General features: G+C 36.2%; 2 protein-coding genes across 2 annotated transcripts; both read left to right on the top strand.

Moving 5' to 3' along the window:
* The first annotated feature begins 3,717 nt into the window (after window positions 1–3,717).
* Window positions 3,718–4,656, top strand: LOC106843938 (olfactory receptor 5P4-like). The gene has a single exon (XM_014861191.3). The coding sequence runs from the start codon at window positions 3,718–3,720 to the stop codon at window positions 4,654–4,656; it is 939 nt and encodes a 312-aa protein (XP_014716677.2).
* A 6,756-nt stretch (window positions 4,657–11,412) lies between these two features.
* Window positions 11,413–12,357, top strand: LOC106843937 (olfactory receptor 5P4). Its single transcript, XM_014861190.3, has one exon. The coding sequence runs from the start codon at window positions 11,419–11,421 to the stop codon at window positions 12,355–12,357; it is 939 nt and encodes a 312-aa protein (XP_014716676.1). The 5' UTR covers window positions 11,413–11,418.
* Window positions 12,358–12,759: the final 402 nt, after the last annotated feature.

The raw sequence follows: 12,759 nt of genomic DNA on the forward strand, positions 1-12,759 counted from the left end.
GCAGGCTTCTGACATTTGATAGTACTTCTGAAGTGTTATTTGACGTTTCAAAGTTTTTTTGATTTGATAATACTTGCTGATTCTTTTCATTGTTTGGTACTTGCTTTTCCGGTGTTCTAGCTTGTTTCTTACTGGGATGCTGGGATGACCTCAAAACTAAGGTAGTTGCAGTTTAGTTGAGCTCCTTATTTTTTAAAAAATTCCTGGGGCTGGCCCTGTGGCCGAGTGGTTAAGTTCTCGCGCTCTGCTGGGGCAGCCCAGGGTTTTGCCAGTTCGGATCTTGGGCGCAGACATGGCACCACTCATCAGGCCATGTTGAGGCGGTGTCCCACATGCCACAACTAGAAGGACCCACAACTATAAGTATACAACTCTCTACTTTGGGTATTTGGGGAGAAAAAGCAAAAAAAAAAAAAAAGATAAGCAAGTTGTTAGCTCAGGTGCCAATCTAAAAAAAAAAATCCTATGTTGGCATCATCTTCACATTTCTCTTGCCTCAGTGACAAATTCCCCTCTAATACATTAAATATTTCTCTGATCTGTCCACTGTTCTCAATCTTTATTACTGCCACCCAATACAGCACCATATGCACCTGGACTACATTCTGACATGCCTTTCTGTTAATTGTTTTACTCTACAATTTAGTTCCCATAAGGTAGGGAGTTATCTTATTATTATGTAAATTAGATCATGTCATTCTGTTTAAAACTTTGCATTGTCTTCCTCTTGCACTTAGAATAATGTTTAAACTCTTTATCGTGGCTTTCAAAGCTGTAAATGATCTAGCTTCTGCCTAATTCTTGAGTTAATCTTGTGTCACTCTATCCACATTGGCTTGCTGTTCTTTAAATGTACGAAGCTATCACGTACTTCAGAGCCCTTGCACTGGCTGTTTAGACTATAATGTTCTTCCCCTCTAACTTAGCATGGTTTGTTTGTTTGTGTCACTTATGCTTTCTTTTAAATGCCCCTTCCACAGAGAGCTTACTCGTGACCAATTTAAAATTAGCCACAAAGACTAAATCAAATCACCTTATTTTAAGTTTCTGCATAGCATTTATCATTGTCTAAAATTTTCTTGCTTATTTACATTTCGTTTTACTCTTTTTGAATTGTCTGCCCTCCACTATAGAATGTATGACACATGAGGGCTATGTTCTTGTCTTATTTAGCAGAAACTCGTAAGTACATCCACAAGAGTCTGATAAATAGAAAATGCTCAATGAATATTTTTAAATGAAAAATAATTTGTGCCTTTGGATTTTTCCCAGATATAATGAATGAAGTGTGCATTCTGATATTTGCTTTTCTTCTTTGGACAATTGCATAGAAGCTATGTGCTGTTCAACTGTAGTCATCAATCAGGGAAAGAAATACAGGTTCTAGTTTCAAGCTTAGTTATTAATAATATATGCAATAGTGATAAAATTTTCTAATCTCTGTAGGCCACAATTTACCCACTCTTTATTAAATATGAGGTTACAATGGAAAGATAAGAGAGTAAATTTACTAGGAAAATATCATGTAACTGGGCATCTGTGTAGGCTCACTTGAAATTTGTGGTCACAACTTAAAGTAAGATCAGTCAGTATTTTTCTCCAGACACAATTTGGTCTAAAAATATAAATGTAGAGTAAGCTGAAAGTTACATTTAGCCAGAAGTCACTTTTGTTAGGTGAGAACAACAGAGAAGAGCAGCAAGAAAATTGAGATGTAACCAAAGGAATAGTTATAATGATGGTTTGTGAAACCCTAGCTGGGTAAGTAGAGATGTGGAGAACTCATAAGGGATGGAGACGACTGTGAACATATGCTTTCATCAATGATTGGTGCTTCCAGTGGAGTCAAAGAAATTTTGAATAATAGACCTGTAGGTGATACTGAGAGAGTGAGATATATGAAGTGTTATTATGGAGTTAGTAAACATTGGTAATGACAAAAATCTATGGAATGATCATGTGAATGAATGGGTGTGAAGAGTAGAAGCCTTTTCTCTCTTATGACTCTTTGTCTCGTTACTCTCCTCCATTTATAACATAATTGTCTTAAGTATTTCTTCTGCCTGTATTGAGAACCACATCAGACAGTGTTATAATTTTTGTTGTGATCATCAAACATAATTTAGAAAACTTAGGGGAAGAAGAAAAATGTATTGTGCTTATCTGTATTTTCACTTCTCCTGTTTTACTTTTCTTTTTCCTGATGTTTCAAGAGTCTTCCTTATGTTAATTATTTTATGTTTAAAGAACTTCCTTTAGCCATTCTTCTAGGGTAGATCTGCTGGTAACCAATTCTTTTAGTTTTATTTCATCTGAGAATGTCTCAATTTCCTCTTCATTCCTGAAAGGTATTTTTGCTGCATATAAAATTCATAGTTGACCCTTTCCTTTATTAGCACTTAAAAAATTTCCTTTTGACTTCCATGATTTCTGATAAGAATTCTGCTATCATTTGAACTGGTTTTCTGTTTATAGGTAAGGTGCCATTTCTTTCTTACTGCTTTCAAATTTTTTCTTTATCCTTAGTTTTCAGAAATTCAATTATGATGCATCTTGATGTGGATGTCTTTGAGTTTATTCTGTTTGTCATTTTCTGTAACACTACTGGAATATGTAGGTTTGGGTCTTTTGCAAAATTTGAAAAATTTTAAGCCATTATACGTTTGAGTACTTTATCAGCCCCTCCTTTTTTCTTCTCTTTTTCTGGGACTCTGATGACACAAATGTTAGATCTTTTGTTGTAGTCCCATTGTTCTCTGAGTCTTTGTTTACTTTCTATCTATTTTCTCTCACTGTTAAAATGGGTTCTTTCTTTTGTTCCAGCCACAATGTTACTCATTTTTTCCTACGCCTTCTCCATTCTGCTGTTGAACCCACTCATTAAGTTTTTTGAGTTATATTTTTCAGTTCTAAGATTTCCATTTGCATCTTATTTGTATTTTTTATTTCTTTGCTGAGACTCTCCTTTTACAGCCAATCTGTAATTATATTAAGCATGTTAGGTGATATTATTCTCTTCTAACAAATTAACTCTGGAAACTCAATGTAGTATAACATAACATAGATTTATTTTGCACTTCCAGAATATTTCCAGTATAGTCTCTGCTCTCCATATTCCCTCAAATCCCAGGCTGCTGGGAAGTATCACTATCTTATAGTCATGGCATGCAGAATATGCTACTGTGGGAGAGGAAGAGAGAGTTGCCAACTGTAATTTAAATTGACCTAGAAGAGACACATGATATTTTCTTTCATAGCCCATTGGAATGTACTGTTCAAAGTCTCATTTAACTGCAAGGGAGCTTGGAAGTGAGGTTTCCAATATGACCAAGAAATAGAAGAAAATTGGATATGGCTAAACACCAGCGTAAGGTCAAGCACTTTGACCATTCTGGCTCTCAAAACATCATTATTGTAAGTGTTCAATAAACAACCTAAATTAATCAAATGATGTAAATATGAGTGCTAACTGTTCTGATCTGAGTCATTGGTCCCTTTGTGACTATCTTTGGCCTCAAGATAATGGACATTAACATCCTGAAATCATGCATAATGTAAATGAGTTTGGAAAAATTTTGTAAGGTGTAAGCATTAGACAAAAGTGAGATCTATATTTTGATTTTTTAATAGACTGGATGTGAAGTAAATATATGAGATCATTCGATTTATTCTAGTATCCACTGATTTTTTTATTTAACAGACATCATTCGAAACAAGATGGGGACTGGAAACCACACAATGGTGACAGAATTTATTATTTTGGGGTTAACAGAGGATCCTACACTTTGTTCCATCTTCTTTGTGGTTTTTCTTGGAATCTATATTGCTACCATATTGGGCAATATCAGCATAATCATCTTAATCCGAAGAAGCCCTCAGCTTCACAATCCAATGTACCTTTTCCTCAGCCATTTGGCCTTTGTGGACATTGGGTATTCCACATCAGTCACACCTATTATGATTGTTAGTTTCCTAAGAGAGAGAACTACTATCCCTGTTGCTGGCTGTATAGCCCAGCTTGGCTCTGATGTTATCTTTGGAACAGCTGAGTGCTTCCTGCTGGCTGCTATGGCCTATGATCGCTATGTGGCCATCTGCTCCCCACTTCTCTACTCCACCCACATGTCTCCCAAGGTCTGCATCATCCTATTGGTTGCTTCCTATCTGGGTGGATGTGTGAATGCTTCATCAGTTACCAGCTGTTTATTGAGCCTGACTTTCTGTGGACCAAATAAAATCAACCATTTCTTCTGTGACCTCCCACCACTAGTGAAGCTTTCTTGTACCCATATTTATGTTGCTGAAATATCTCCTGCCATCTCAGCTGGGTCAATCATTGTAATCACACTGTTTATCATAGTTGTTTCATATCTATACATCCTCCATTTGATTCTGAAGATGCACTCTACCGAGGGAAGGCATAAGGCCTTCTCTACCTGCACTTCCCATCTCACTGCAGTCATGTTGCTTTATGGGACAGTTACATTTGTTTATGTCATACCGAAGTCGAGCCACTCACCTGCCCATATTAAAGTAGTATCTGTGTTCTACACAGTCGTAATCCCCATGTTGAACCCTCTGATCTATAGTCTGAGGAACAAAGAGGTGAAAGAGGCTATGAGAAAACTGATGGCTAGAACACACTGGTCATGTTGAAGGAAAGCCGATGTTGTTTCAGAAACTGCAAAATGATAGCTCCAGGAACATGTGATAGATATTTACGTCTTCTATTAGTCTTATCATTTTATGTGAAGAACTATCTTAAATAAAAAATGTCAGTATGTTGATTAATGCCAATTTTAATTTATAATTTTCTAAAGTCACAAAATATATCATTTTAATGAAAATTTGCTGGGTCCACATTACATGTGTATAGTTCAAGACCAGGATACTTGGAGAATATAGTTTCACTTTTTCTCTTTTTGTTCGTTATTTAGGAAGTCTGTGATTGGAGAGGGTTTCTTTGTCTTCTCTTAAGTTACATATTTTTAAAATGTCATCTTGTAAATTAACATCATGTCTTGGAAAGCATCATATACTCAATGGAACTGGAATTTATGGTAGTGTTGATAGTCCATGTCATTTTTCTCTGGAAGATCTTGACCTCTCATATACAAGATTATCATAATCTTTGGAAATAGAGATGCTGAAGTCTTACAAAAGTTTCATTCCCATCTAATTGGGGAGTGGTAAGAGTTGGTGATTAGGGCACAGTGGAACTTTCTTTCAGCAAGCTGGTTGGTATTACTGGGTCATAGAATTATGGATTAAAACACCCAGGCTGATGCAGGCATGGAATATACTTGCCAAAATCCTTCTTTATAGTATCTATCAAGATGGTGTTCATTGCTACTTCTGTCACTGCTTTATTTTACATGTGTACTGTAAGGCTTGAAGGTTGGTTTCTTTTTTGTTTGTATTGCAAGTGCTGCCTGACTTAAGCTTTGATTGCTGAGGCATCCACTTCAAAGATTGCCATCCTGAATAAACACATTGCCGGCCACAGGACTAGACAGAGACCCAGGGAGACCCCCACCCCTGGGCTTGTTAGACAACTGACCATTTGGGCATCTAGAGTTTTCTCTTCCTGTGCTTTAAATTTCTACTCTTATAAGTTCAGTAGTAAAGAATGAGTCTGCTAAATCTCAGGCTCCCACATTCTACACCAAAAAACTAGGATGTTAGGCCCACATACTTTTTCTCTCTCTGCCCCTGACTAAACTCTGCAAGAAAAAGACACAGAGTAGCTGAATGGGTAAAAAAACAAGATCCAAGGGCCAGTTCTGATTGTCTAGTGGTTAAAAGTTGGGCACTCTCACCACTTCAGTAGCCCAGGTTCATTTTCTGGTTGCAGAACCACACCATCATCTGTCAGTGGCCATGCTGTGGCAGCTGGTCACATAGAAGAACTAGAAGGACTTATAACTAGGATATACTATTATGCTCTGGGGCTTTGCGGAGGAAAAAGAAAAAGGAAGGTTGGCAACAGATGTTAGCTAAGAGTGAATCTTTCCCTGCAAACAAATAAACAAACAAAAAACCAAGATGCAGCTGCATACTGTCTACAAGAAACTCACTTTAGAATCAAGGACACACATATACTGAAAGTGTAAAGTTGCAGGATACAAAAATCAGGTGCAGTTCTATACACTGATAATGAACTATCTGAAAAGGAAATTAGGAAACAATCCCATTTACAATAACACCAAAAAGAATAAAATACCTAGGAATAAACTTAACTAAGGAAGTGAAAGACTTGTTTACTGAAAACTACAAAATATTGACAAGGGAAATTAAACAAGATGAAAACAAATGTAAAAGCACACTGTGTTTTTGGGTTGGAAGAGCTAATATTGTTAAAATATCAGTATCCATACTACCCAAAGCAGATTCAATGCATTCATATCAAAATCCCAATGGAATTTTTTACATAAATAGAAAAAACAATTCTAAAATTTATATGGATCCACAAGGGACCCCAAATAGCCAAAATAGTCTTGAGAAAGAAGAACAAAGCTGTAGGCATCACTCTTCCTGACTCCAACATATGCTACAACATACATAATACAACATACATAATAACATACAGCATACAACATATAATTAAAACAGTATGGTTCTGGCATAAAGATAGATATATGGACCAATGAGTAGACTAGTGAGCCAAAAAACCCATGCATATACAGTTGACTAGCTTTAGACAAGGGCAACAAGAATACACAGTGAGGAAAGGATAGTCTCTTCAATAAATGGTGCTGGGAAAACTGGATATCCACATGCAAAAGAATGAAACTGAAACTTTATCTCATACTATACACAAAAATCGACTTGAAATAGATTAAAGACTTAAATACAAGACTTAAAACTGTAATAAAAAAACCCTAGAGGAAAACATAGTGGAAAACCTTCATGTCATTGATTTTAATGATTTCTTTGATATGACACCAAAAGCACAGGGGACAAAACCAAAAATAGACAAGTGAGACTACCTCAAACTGAAAAGCTTCTGCACAGCAAAAGAAACAAGCAACAGAGTAAAAGGCAACTACACAATGGGAGAAAATATTTGTAAATCATGCATCTGATAAGAGGTTAATTTAAAATATATGGAAAATTCATATATCTCAATAGCAAAATAACTAATAACTTAATTAAAAAATGAGCTAAAGACTTGAAGAGACATTGCTTCAAAAAAGACATTGAAAAGGCCAAGAGGTTCATGGACAGATGCTAAACATCACTAATAATCAAGTAAATGCAAATCAAAACCCCAATGAGATATCATCTTACATGTGTTGGGATGGCTATTATAAAAAAAACCACTAAAGACAAGTGTGGGTGAGGATGTGAAGAAAGAGGAAACTCTTGTACACTGTTGCTGGGAATGCAAAATTGTGCAGCTGCTATGGAAAACAGTATAGAGGTTCCTCAAGTAATCAAAAATAGAACTACCATATGATCCAGTAATCCCACATCTAGATATTTATCTAGAAAAATTAAAATCAGTATCTCAAAGAGATATCAGCATTTCCATGTTCCTTGTGGCACTATTCGCAATAGCAAAGATATGGAAGCAATCTAAATGTCCATCAGCAGATAAATGGATAAAAAATTTGGTATATACATACAACGAAATATTATTCAGTCTTAAAAAAGAAGAGAATTCTACAGTACGTGACAATGTGGATGAGCTTCAAGGGCATTATGTTAAGCGAAATAAGCCAGTCATAGAAGGACTAATACTGCATGATTCCAGTTTATGAGGTATCTAAAATAGTCAAATTCGTAGACTCAAGAGTGGAATGATGGTTTCCAGGGGCTGATGTTAGAGTGAAATGGGGAGTTGCTAATCAACAGGCATGAAATTTCAGTTAAGCAAGGTGAATAAGTTCTAGAGATCTGCTGGAGAACATTGTCCCTATAGTTAACAATACCATATTGTATGCTTAAAAACCTGTTAAGAAGATTAGTCTCATGCTAAATGTTCTTAACACAATAAAATAAAAATTTTTGAGTAGATCCTTCATTTATTCACTATTCATTCATTTAGTATTGCTGTGCACTAGGCACTCTGCAATGTTTTAAGAATGAAGTGTTGAACAAGGCAGATGTGACCCCTCACTCTTGGAAGTTGTAGGACAGTAGGCAAAAAAAGATATTGAGCAATAACATACAACAGTACCTGTATAATTAAAAGTGTGATAAGTGCAAAACATATTTCATGGTTATCTGAAACTGTTCACCAGGAGAATATAACTTAGTCCATGGTATCAGGAGGGGCTTCAATGGTGAAATAAACTTAAACCCAGAGATCTAAGGTAACAAGGAGTTAGTCTTCCGCTGGAAGAGGGTGGAGTAATGAATATGACCATAAAATGGTTTGTAGTTGAGTAAAAATAAGGATGTGGGACTACCTATTTATCTTTAGTTCATAGCACTGTGTCTGATACATAGAAAGATTTTTTAATGGTTTAATACTAATTCAACAAATATTTATTTAGTGCCTCTTATATTACCAGCACTGATCCATTAAAGAGGGATACAAAAATAATTAGTCATAGACACTGTACCTTCACACCAGGGGAAGAGCAAGATCTTCAACTATATTGGGTACTATCAAGTGGTGTGAACAAAATGTTAGGAAGAGGACAGGGTGAAAGGGATCTAGTTCTCCCAGATGTGATCTGGGAAGTTTTTGTGGAATCAATGGCCACCTATTTGTATCATTCATTAGCCACAGTTGGGCTTCCTTAACACGTAAAGGAATTGTCTTTCTAGGAGAGGTGGAACCTCACAGCATGTCCATTTCATAATTTGTTGGACTTGAGGTATTTGAGCTGTCAGATCCTTCTAATGTGTATTATCAAGTTTAGCTTTGTTCTGAAGCTCCCTCAATCCCAGAATCAAAGGAACCTGACCTTCAACCTAGAGAATGTTCTGCTACGTGGTCATGGTTCAGGAACACAACCAGAAACAATTATGGCCATGTGTCTCTGACAACCTGCCAGTCAGCGAGGCAGCTGTAGGTGGCAGAGTCATAAGAAAAATGTTAGTGTGAGTTTCATTGTTATATTAGAAGCGTCAATGTTGGTGGATCAGAGTTGGTAATGGGGAGAGGGAAGAGCATGTGTTAGAGAAATATCTACTCCCAACAAGCATGGTGTGTTTCTCAAGTGTCATAGGACAAATCTATAGCATACGTATAAAATACATATGATTTTTTAAAAATGTATATCACTTACCATGTTGAAAATAATATTTCAATTACATTGGATGCATGTTTATAAACCAGACTCTACTAGCAAACCCAAATTAACTCTAAACATAGGTTATGTGAAAAACTGCACCACTGAATATAGCCACATTTCAGAAATGCTACAAATTGCCACAGCCATATTAGCCATGTTAATCTAATGATAAATGTCAACGACAGTAAAATGTTATGATTTTTTTCAATTGAATTAAGTTGAAACTTTCAATTTTTCATTTAATTAAAAAGTAAATGGAACCTCAGGGTATTTAGGAAATATTTCATGCATACACTTTTACATAATCATGTTTACATGTTATTTCTCGGTCCCAACAGATGTGTACATGTAATTTCTCTATCCCAATGGATTCTCAATGTAGTTTTCCAAAACAAGGGAGGTAATTAATTTGTAATTGTAGGTGAAGTAAATGATTTGAGCCTTATCTCAAATGACATAAATCCCTCTTAAATACGGCATTGCTGTAGAGTAACAATTGCTTGGAACCTATCCCTAGTGTTGCAGTGGATGTGTCACTAGCTTATACTTGTTGCTTTTTAAGGATACGGAAATATTTTATTCTCTCATATATACCAGAAGTTACAAGTTGATTATTTCACGCAAATTATTAGTAATCGAGCATTTATTTGCTGGATAAACAGGGCTTGGTGTTTCCACCCAGATCATATCATTTAACACAAGAATCGCATGAGGTATGTATTATTATCCTCTTTTTACAGATAAGGAAAGTGAAGATCAAAAATTTTTGTAACTTGCCTGTGATTCCATAGACAGTGAGAGGCACAGCTAGAGACTGATCCCAGGTTTGCATGGCTTCAAGCCCATGATATTTCTGCCCATCACTTTGCCTTCCACGCTGGCAGTCATATCCAACTTTGAAAACATTTGTGTCTGTCGTACATCTGTTTTCCTTAAAAATATGAAATCTATTTCAGGTTTGGGTCTTTTTGTCATTAAAAAGTCAGAATTTGAGAACTCAGATACATAATCCTAGGACTATTCATACCATTGTCATGATTCACATGTCACATTGAGTAAAATGTGCGTGGTTGCTAACAGGTATGTATGTATGTTTTCTTAATTCTTCTTCAGATGGAGGTTCTTGAGGAAAAAGCAGATTATTCCTAAGAATATGTTGGTCTTTAAACTGAAGGAGCAATGGGAATGACTGAATGTGACTAGTATATTCTCCTTGGCCTTGATTCTGTGCTCTAGTTTGAATTAAGGGAATATTATTTTGAAATGCTCATCTTTCTTTCAATCTAATTCCCTAGCTTTCCTAGCTGGCTGCTTCCATCCCTACCTCCCTGACTATTCCCCCTTTCCCTATCACATGGCCCCTCTTCTTATTTCCTTATAGTTGCTTAACAGATTGATGAAACCAAAATTTATGTAATGCAGGTTCCCAAATGTTTCAGTTTACTATTCATTTAATCCTAGTCAATGAAAATATCTAGGCTACTCTTATTGCTTCATGCAATCCTATAAATATGAAATTCTATGGTATAGGAGATAAGCCCTGGAAGGTTTTGCAAAATGGTCAGGATTTTTAACTCATAACAACAGTATAAATTCTATTTGGCTTTTTCATTTTTAACACGGACACTTTCTAGCCCTTAGTGTCAATTATTATAACTAAGGATGTGATTTCTTTTTTATTTCAGGAAAAGAATCAAGTAAGAAAGAGATATCAAAGTTGAGATCATATTTTTTGTCCTGATCAATTGGAAAATGGAGATAGCATTTACTAAGACGGACATTATAGGGTAGAGGCTCATTTGGCATGGGGATGGAAAATCAAGAGCTGGCTTTTCTATGACCAATTAGTTTATTTACAGTTTATGTTATTAAATCAATATTGCTGTAAACATTCTTTTACATATGTCTTGTTCACAAGGGAAAGACTTACTCCATGGTATACAAATATGAGTAAAATAGCTGGGTCCTAAGGTAATTGTGTCTTCAATTTTAAGCTTTCCATGGAATTTGAAAGGAAAATTTGTGTGCGCAAAATATTCTATAAGTGAGACAAATTTACCATTTAAAACTTTGTAAGATTATGTTTAGGTACATACGTTAAATGCAGTGTCATTTCAGCCAGTTTAATCTCCTCTGGTTCTGATTTCAATAGGCACCATTAAATGGATAAATGGAGACTGAAAACCATACAACAGTGACAGAGCTCATTATTCTGGGACTAACAGATAATCCCACACTGCGTGCCATCTTCTTTGTGATTTTTCTAGGAGTTTATATAGTTACCATAGTGGGAAATATTAGCATAATCATTTTAATCCAAAGCAGCCCACAACTTCGCACCCCAATGTACCTTTTTCTCAGCCATTTGGCCTTTGTGGACATTGGGTATTCCACATCAGTCACGCCAATCATGCTTATGAGTTTCTTAAGAGAAAGAACTACTATCCCTGTCACTGGCTGTATAGCCCAGCTTGGCTCTGATGTCACTTTTGGGACCACAGAGTGCTTCCTGCTGGCCACCATGGCCTATGATCGCTATGTGGCCATCTGCTCTCCCCTGCTCTACTCCACACAGATGTCCCCCATGGTCTGCTTCCTCCTACTGGGGGCCTCCTACCTGGGTGGATGCATGAATGCTTCATCTTTTACAGGCTGTTTGATGAATCTATCCTTCTGTGGACCAAATAAAATCAATCATTTTTTCTGTGACCTCTTCCCACTTTTGAAGCTTTCTTGTGGTCATGTTTATATTGCTGAAATCTCTCCTGCCATCTCCTCTGCCTCAGTCCTTATAAGCACACTGTTCACCATAATTGTGTCCTACAGCTACATCCTGCACTCAATCCTGAATATGCGATCAACTGAAGGGAGGAAGAAGGCTTTCTCTACCTGCACGTCCCACCTCACAGCAGTCACTTTGTTTTACGGGACAGTTTTGTTTGTTTATGTGATGCCCAAATCGAGCTATTCAGCTGATCAGGTCAAAGTGGCATCTGTGATCTACACAGTGGTGGTCCCCATGTTGAACCCCCTCATCTACAGTCTGAGGAACAAGGAAGTGAAAGAAGCCATGAGAAAACTAATGTCTAGAACACGTTGTTTTTCCTAAATTAAATCAGATATAAATCTGTAAATAACCAACCAATGATTTTGGGAACATTCGTGATGGATATCTTAATGATATTTCTCATTAGCTTTATCACTTTTATAGTGAAGAACTCCCACAAATATAAGGAACCAATGTTTACTTCCATTTATAAAGTTAAATATATCATTAATATGGATATCTGCTTGATTTCAATTAAATATAGATTTTTCAAGGTAAGAATACCTTTGGAAGATAGTTTCTACTTAAAAACCTCATTTACCAATTATAGAGTCCTATTTAAATAGAGATATATTTCAGCCAAAGATCACATTTCATTGAATTCTCTCTTGTAAAATAACACTTTGGAAAGAAATTTTTCCACAACAGACATGTACTATTGACAAGTCAGGCAGTTCAGCTCAC

This window comes from Equus asinus, chromosome 20, assembly GCF_041296235.1.
Source record: "Equus asinus isolate D_3611 breed Donkey chromosome 20, EquAss-T2T_v2, whole genome shotgun sequence".
Lineage (NCBI taxonomy): Eukaryota > Metazoa > Chordata > Mammalia > Perissodactyla > Equidae > Equus > Equus asinus.